This window comes from Poecilia reticulata, linkage group LG20 (assembly GCF_000633615.1).
Source record: "Poecilia reticulata strain Guanapo linkage group LG20, Guppy_female_1.0+MT, whole genome shotgun sequence".
Classification (NCBI taxonomy): Eukaryota; Metazoa; Chordata; class Actinopteri; order Cyprinodontiformes; family Poeciliidae; genus Poecilia; species Poecilia reticulata.
The window spans coordinates 24843507-24851847 of NC_024350.1; the positions used below are offsets into that span (position 1 = coordinate 24843507).

Here is an 8341-nt window from a genome sequence, read left to right on the forward strand (position 1 = left end):
TGTGTGTGTGTGTGTGTGTGTGTGTGTGTGTGTGTGTGTGTGTGTGTGTGTGTGTGTGCAGATCTGCTCTGATTAAAGCCGGTCGATACTTCCTGTTCCTGTTTGAGGTCGGCGGGCGTTTTGTGGCGATACCTGTCCGTCCGTCCGTCGGGTCTGGAGTCCGTCCAGGTAAATCTGGTCACCGGGATTCCTGGCCGTTTTCGGCAGCAGCGATTAAACCGCCTGAGTGACTGACGACGTGTGGGCCTAAAAGCTCTGAGACACGTTTCCTCCGCGCTGCCAGCTTCTGTTTTCATTTTAATGAAGCGTAATTTAAAAAATCCTCTACATTTTATTTATCGCTACAGCATTTAATATCAGCAGAGGAGGAATTTATTATGTCCACATCGTCTCTACCAGCTCAGTTCAGAGACGAGACGGATTAGAAAAATTATCTGGTTAATCTGAGCAAATATAAACAATAATCTGAACTAAATCAGCTGGCAGAAAACAGAAATACTGATTTAATTTAACACCAACGCGACGAATCTGACATTTATTTGATGGAAATAACTAATATTCAAACAAAGGATCCAGTTTTGTGTCGACTGATTCCTAAACAGAGCTGAGTGTTCATCATTCATCCAGGAAAATTTATCRCCATAAGAATTTTGATTTAAAAAAAAATCTCACTAAAATGTTAATTTTACCATTTTTCCTTTTTTTTGCATGAGAGAATCAATAAATGTCAGTAAATTTGAAAGTATAACCACATGAAGTGTCTTTTCAACACCAGCATTTATGTTTGTGGCAATTACATGAAAATGTCAACACTTTCATTTTTAGCTACGTCTTTTATATTTTTATAAGTCCAGAGAGGAACCTTTGTCTCCGCTGCACGTTTCTGGTGCCCCGTAAATCTGATGCACATCCGCTAACAACAAGCAGGGAAACAGAGCTGCTGCTTTCAGCTCCTGCACCATCTGGTGGAAAACACTGGGGTTGTGCTACAAGGAGCTAGCCTAGCAGTGAAGCTACGCTAGCCTCAAATAGCATCTAGATGCTAACATGTAGCTCAAACCACCCAAACCCTCTGAGCAACCTGTTCCCCTCCTGGCCTGTGGGGGCGCTCACATACGAATTGAAGCCGAACCAGAGGTCAGAGGTCGATCATGGGGCCACACCTCCCGTTTCTGCATCCTGAAATAAAAACCTTCCTCCTGCAGAACGAGCCGGTGGCTTGGCTCCAGCTGCAGCCGCCCGGCCTGCTGAGCTGTTAATGTTCGGGGGGAGAAAATAGATTTGTTTGCAGCCATAATTGAGCTTTTAATGGGATAAGTCAGTGTGCTGGTGTTTCAGCAGCAAGTGCTTTTAGAGAAAGTAGCTTCATTATTCTGCTGATTAATGGAGGAAATGCTCTTACATCACCATCTATTCGCTGCCATGTAAAGGCGGCGCTAATCGCTGGACTGGGAGCGAAACAAGTGAGTTTATCTGAAATTACAAGTCAGCAGAGACGTTTGTGGTCAGTGGAGATTAGAGTCGGAATCTGTTTCCCGCCTCGGTTCTGCATGTTTGGGCTCAAAACCAGGACATTTACCAGGGAGTCAAATCTGTGAAATGTCCCTTTAATCGTCTAATTATGACCCCCGTTCTCTTTAAACTCCAACAAACACAGAGCAGGCCCAGCCTGCCTGACCTCTGACCCCCGGCAGAGTGAAGGATATGAATGGACCAGGATCCGGATGGCGAGCCGGCGGACGGGGTGGAACGGGCTGAAGGTGTAGAGCGCCGCCGTGGCGCTGAAGCGGAAGATGGCCTTCCCTTTGTTCAGCACTATGAACGTCTGCAGAGACACAAACGGCAAAAACCACGTCTGCACACTGCAAAAAATGATCCAACCCGTTTAAAACAAACAAGCAGCTCCTGCTGGTTTCATGATGGACGTCAGGATTTTCATATGGACTCATTCATTAGAACAATATTTACATACTGATGTAATAAGCAGTGCAGGTTTTAGCTGCTTTGAATTTCAAGAGCAGAGTTACGGAAGCCTTTCGCTGCCAAAACCTGGGAATAAATGGAGGATCTTATTGTGAAAAGCTTAGACGTGTGGACAGGACGCTACCCTCCGGTCCCTGAAGTAGTAGGGGTCGATGTCCTCCAGGGGGACGCCCACCAGGTGAGACGGGATGTCGGCAAAGATCCGGGGCAGCTGCTTCCCCGCCTCCAGGTCGGGCCGGGGCCGGGGCAGCTCCACGTCGCCCAGGTCCTTACAGACAGAACAACATTCATCATTACGCCGTTTCGGCTGGTTCAGTGAGCGAACAGGAACTTCCTGTTTTGGAGTGGAACTGATTTATTTGCTCAGATCTGATCTGAGCGGCCCGGTTCAGATCTACTCGCCCCAAAAACCCTCTGGATGTGGAACCAACTCAGACGTCGCATTTTATCCGACTCTTACGTTACTGATGCGTCACAATAATAAAACAGCCAAACTGGACATAAACAACGGCTCGTCTGGTGACGATGCTCTGAGATGAAATCCATCCACAGACGGCGGCGGCGGCGGCCATCTTTACGCTTTCCGACCCCAAAGCGAGTCACACAGAAGTCGCATTTAATGAAATGTAAGAAATAAGACACAAAAAACTAAATTAAAAGAAAAATTAAATCGCATTTCAACTCTGAATTGAGCGCTAACGTAGCATCAGTTAGCTTAGCATCGCGATTTGACCCAACAAAACAAAAATCCTCCTGGGTTTTAATCTGAGCGAAGTTGGACGTCAATCACCAATCAATTTGGTGTCAATCAACTCAAATGTGATTTTGCTGCAAACATTTTCATTTGTGCTGCTTTTGATGACGACCTCTGACCTCTGGAAACGTTTTTAATGCTATTTGGCACAAACAAAAACTTTTGCTGCCCAAATGTTTGACACCAACTGGATCAGACCTGAAGCTTCACTCAGGAACTAAAACGTTTCAGTTTTACACAAAAACTTCAGATTTCAGTGGAAAACATGAACATGTTTAACTTCAGAGTTAAATTTGTTCATGTTCAACGGATGCTAGCCAACAATGAAGGCTAACCTGGGTTAGCCGACAACCCGTTAAGGAGGTAAACTGGGTAGTGTTCCCAGGCGGGCGCCGGCCCAGGCGGGCGCCAGGCGGGTGCATACGTACCTCCTGGTACTGCTTTTTGCGTCGGGCCTCCTCCTGGGCGATGCGCTGTTCGATGGCCGCCAGGGAGTCCGGCGTGAAGCGCTTAAAGCTCTCTGGTCCCATTGGAAACACACAGCCAGCCATCTTCTCATCCTGATCCTGCTGCTGACTGGCCCGGTGTACCAGCTGCAGACACACAGACCACACGCTCATTTCTCACCGTCATTCTGCTGCACCAGCCTCTAAACTGCCTCAAACAGAAACAAAGACTGTCTTCATGTTTTCATGCCTTTGCTCCAGAAACCAGCCTCCTCCTGTAATCGGGTGTCAGACTGTTCAGACACCTGTTGAGAATATCATGAGATGAGGAGCGTTTGATTCGAGGACCTGCAGAGTGAGGATGATGTGGCGGTTTGATTACGTCCTCTGAGACGGCGACCTGCCGCTCAGGACGACCCACAGCATCATTAGAGCCGCACTCCAACAGCCAGCAATCAGCCTGAGAAACTCATCTACCTCCTCCTGACGCCGCTTACTGCACGCTCTGGGTTCCCTGAACCATCCGTTGGTCTTTGCTCCAGTTTCAACAGGAGATCCCATAAAAGCAACAACTGTCTGCTAAATGTTACAGTCAGTAATCTGCAGCTTGGTCTGTTTTAAGGTGCCGTCGACTGTCAGGGAATCAAACAATTAGGTTTAACTTTCTAATAAGTACATACTGTGTAGTAATTACATGTTAAAATATCTGTCAGGGGAACAAATGAAGCATGAATATAACATGCTAACACTAAAGGAATGTTGATGCTACTTTCTGGGTTTCATATTTTCTCAGATTAGCATCAAAGTTTAGCAAACAGATCTTCAAAAAGCATTTTTATTCATTATTTAGTCATTATTATTTATTAAACCAGATAAAGGCTGATGCCATTACAAGCTTCTAACAACATTCTCCAGCAGCTGCTCACTTGCTTTAAACATTTAGCTGTTATCATGTAGCAGCTAAATTAGCGTCAAACCTGTGACTGCTGTTTTAGCCGCTGTCATTTGGCTACTATAATATCTGCTAACATGTGGAAAATATATTCCCTGCTCACCTCCATCAACAGCATTAGCTGCCAACCTGTCACCGCTACAGCTGCTAACCCATTAGCTGCTAATGTAGCAACTATGATAGCTGCTAACTTATAAAATCTATAAAAGGAAAAGGCTACAATAGTAGCTGCTAGCTTATAAGAATCCATTTTAAGCTTGAAAACAAACTCCAGTCCCAACTGTGGTTTGTTTCTTATTATTCGGTGATTTTAAGCTAACTAGGTTAGCGTAGCATAGAGAACCTCACAGGATGTGATGATGCAGCTTTCAGGACAGACAGAGTAAAATTAGCACCGATGTTTCATGATCCGTCTCCACACTGAACTCTGACAGGCTCTTTACTTTTTGACTAACAATTAGCTAAAGCTGCTTCTATCCTAGATGGATGTTTTTTATTGTTATTGTGCTGCTAGCTAGTTGCTAGTTTCTTATCAAGAAATATCAGTAAATTAGTTTAATTAATAACCAAATGATAGTTTTGTTTAAGCAGCAGCAATAGGATGTACATATTTTTCAGTGCGAATGAAACATAATTCCTGTTTTTAATACTATATCAGACTGATTGCCCTGATAAATCAGTGATTTAGCTACAGCAGCTGAAGGAACCACAGACCCTCGTTTGGCTCCCTGTTCATCTGCCCAACATTCAGAAAGTAATAATCTGTTAACTTTTACTGGTTCATTTAGAAATCCCAGTGGACAGTAGTGGTTTACCGCAGCCAAGCAGAAGAAAGCGAAGCCGCTAGCAGCTAATGCTGTTAGCTTCAAAAGCCTAGACTGAGAGTGTGTGAGTGTTTAACAGGTGTGTGTCCAGGCCATCTGCTGCGGAGCCTAATCCAATGATTGGACAGGCCTCGTTTTTCAAGCCTTCATGCATTTCTTCTTCACAGCTCTCAAATCTGATTTCTGCAGTGTGTGTTTGTGTCCACATGAAAGGAAAAGTTGGCTCTGGTTCCTGTTCTTATCAAATGCTGTCATCCACTCAGTCTCACACACACACACACACACACACACACACACACACACACACACACACACACACACACACACACACACACGTCAAGTACAGTAGCTCCTGATGAGCTCCTCAGCCCTGCTTTCCATTCTGCTGCCTCACTTTGTCACGTACTAAAAGCTCAGGACTCATGAGGGAAACGATAAACCTGCTGAAATCATCTACAGCTCGACAGCAGCGGTGAGGCAGTCTGACTGTTAAACTAACGGCCAAAACATGAATTACGTTTATAAATGTTCTACCAAGTCCAGCCGAAAGCCAGAAAACCAGAGGTTAGCTTGTTTTATGCTCAGTTACCACGGCAACCGCCATCAGCTCCAACGGCTCTCGTTTAACTTTATCTCTCTACATTTCATGCATCTATTCACCGACGAGGCATGAAAACATGAGGCGGGTTTCCTAGGAAACGGCTGTTCCTTCAGCTAGCCTTACGCGTCGGCCATCTTGGATTTCAGCTCATTGGGTTTGGGTTCAAATTGAGGGGCAGAAACATTCAGAGGTCACGTTTTAATGTCCATCAAGTCACTGAGGCGCATATTCCCCAGCTCACGCTTTCCCAAGATGCATTGCAGGTAATCTGAACGATGGCGGACGAAGCAGGAGTTTCAGATGTTAAATGGACCAATTGTAGCATTCTGCTAGTTCCACGCTGAGAAATGTTAAAGTGTCCATGTCAGAAACTCTGTTTCCTCTCATCGTGTGGAGCAAACTGAATCATGAAACCAAAAACCGAACGCCAGCAGAGCGGCACGGTGGTGGCAGCAGCATGCTGTGGGGTCAGCAGACTGAACCGATATGAATGAAAGGGTTTGACTGTAGAACTTCATCTCGGCAGCAGAACCGATCAGAACCTTTAAATGGAGCCAGAAAAACAAGAACCACCAATCCGGGAAAAGCTAGACTTTCAAAATAAAACTAAATCCAAAACTAATGGCTTGGATGCGAAAACGATCGCTGAGAAACTCGACTGATAAAGACGAAACAACGCAATTTAAAAGCAAGAGATCATAAAGAAGATCAGAAGAACAAGCTTTTATTTTGGTAGTCCACTTCCACTTATTGATACATAACTAATTATCTAACAAGCTAACTATTTAGCTAGTCAGTTAACAAGCTAACTATTTAGCTAGTCAGTTAACAAGCTAACTATTTAGCTAGTCAGATAACAAGCTAACTATTTAGCTAGTTAGCTAAAGATTTAATTGGTAAATTGAATAAAACGACTGAAAAATGAACTGCCTTTGTTTCTCCTAAATGAATGTTTATTTTTTACAGTGTAACTTGCAGACGGGCTCCCACGGATCTGCTCAGCCTCTGAAGGGAAGTTCTGCTGGWCCGGTCCGGTCCGTAATGGTTCACATCGTTTCATCTCAACCCGTTCCTCCTCCAGAACCAGGAACTTCCTGGAAGCTCTGGGCTGCATTTTGGAGGCAGCGCAGTTAGGGGGCGCTGCTGCTTCCCTGGCCTATTCAAAGCTTCCCACTGGCTGGAGCTTCAGTCTGACCAATCAGATCATCAGAGCTTCAGTCTGACCAATCAGATCATCAGAGCTTCAGTCTGACCAATCAGATCATCAGAGCTTCAGTCTGACCAATCAGATCATCAGAGCTTCAGTCTGACCAATCAGATCATCAGAGCTTCAGTCTGACCAATCAGATCATCAGGGACTGAGTCGATCTGAATAGATGCTGAGGCACCGAAACAATCTGAATAAAAGCTGACTCAACAAGACAAATCCATCAGTTTTAGACTGAAATGATGGGGCCCTGACTGGGCCCTGATGGTACCTTGATGGGACCCTGATGGTACACTGATGGTGCCTTGATGGGACCCTGATGGGACCCTGATGGGACCCTGATGGTACACTGATGGCGCCTTGATGGGACCCTGATGGTGCCCTGATGGGACCCTGATGGTACACTGATGGTACACTGATGGGACCCTGATGGTACACTGATGGCGCCCTGATGGGACCCTGATGGCGCCCTGATGGGACCCTGATGGTACACTGATGGTGCCCTGATGGGACCCTGATGGTACACTGATGGCGCCTTGATGGGACCCTGATGGTGCACTGATGGGACCCTGATGGTGCCCTGATGGGACCCTGATGGTACACTGATGGGACCCTGATGGTACACTTATGGTGCCTTGATGGGACCCTGATGGTACACTGATGGGGCCCTGATGGGACCCAGCAGAACATGTATGGACTACGCGGTGCGTTCGAGGTCCCATGTTTCAGTGGGAAAGCGCAGCACCTTCAATCCAATTAGTCTGAGAGGAGAAGGCGCCGCGTTCGGTCAAGGCGCCGCCGACCCGCCGGACATGATTCAGTGAATCCAGGCAGGACGCCAAGCCCGGCTGGCAGAGGACGGAGGGGACCGGGGCGTCGCCATGGCGATGCAGGACGAGATTCCCCCACGTCCGCTGATGTAATGTTCTGCAGCACCGCTGCAGCGTCGCCGCTCCCTCCCCAGCAGCGCCGTCTCTCATCGCATCTCACTGGCTGCTAAGTTTAAAAGCTGCAGAGGCACAAGCTAAAGAAAAACAATGTTTTCCAACATAAATCTGTTACGTCTGTTTGAAAAACCCAAAAAGTGTCCATCTAAGCTGCATCAAGGGGCCACAAACCCACCGCAAGGGCCACATATGGCCCCTGAACCGCACTTTGGACCCCAGCTGCTGATCTAAATGACCCGGAGAATCCCAAACAGAACCAATAAAGAGCCACACGAAGACGAAGGAAATCCAACAATCTGGTCCCAGGTTCAAAATGGCGGACGGATGGCGGCGCGTCGGGACTGAGGACGGATCTGATGCAGGATTTTCTCTCAGAGAATCACGTCATCAGATAAACGCTTCAATTCTGTGGATTTTCCTTCTGCGGAACAAACTGAGCCGACGAGGAGCTGAAGATGATTTATGGACGAGACGTCTGATTGGTCAGTTAGACGAAAACATCCTGATTTCACTGAATAAGACCAGGATTCTGGTTTCCTGTCTCTCTCTCTCTGGTTTCCTGTCTCTCCCTGGTTTCCTCTCTCTCTCTCTGTGGTTTCCTGTCTGTCTCTCTCTGGTTTCCTGTCT

At 46.5% G+C, this 8341-nt stretch overlaps 1 protein-coding gene across 1 annotated transcript in view; it reads right to left on the minus strand.

Moving 5' to 3' along the window:
• The window catches only part of LOC103456965 (sodium channel protein type 2 subunit alpha-like), a 63851-nt gene that overhangs the window by 27974 nt on the left and 27536 nt on the right, over positions 1-8341 (minus strand). The window contains exons 2-4 of the mRNA XM_008396850.2: positions 3166-3330; positions 2108-2251; positions 1707-1825 (exon numbers count right to left, since the gene is read on the minus strand). Coding sequence (XP_008395072.1) covers positions 1707-1825; positions 2108-2251; positions 3166-3288 — 386 coding nt within the window. The 5' untranslated portion in view covers positions 3289-3330. The remainder of the gene's footprint in view (positions 1-1706; positions 1826-2107; positions 2252-3165; positions 3331-8341) is intronic.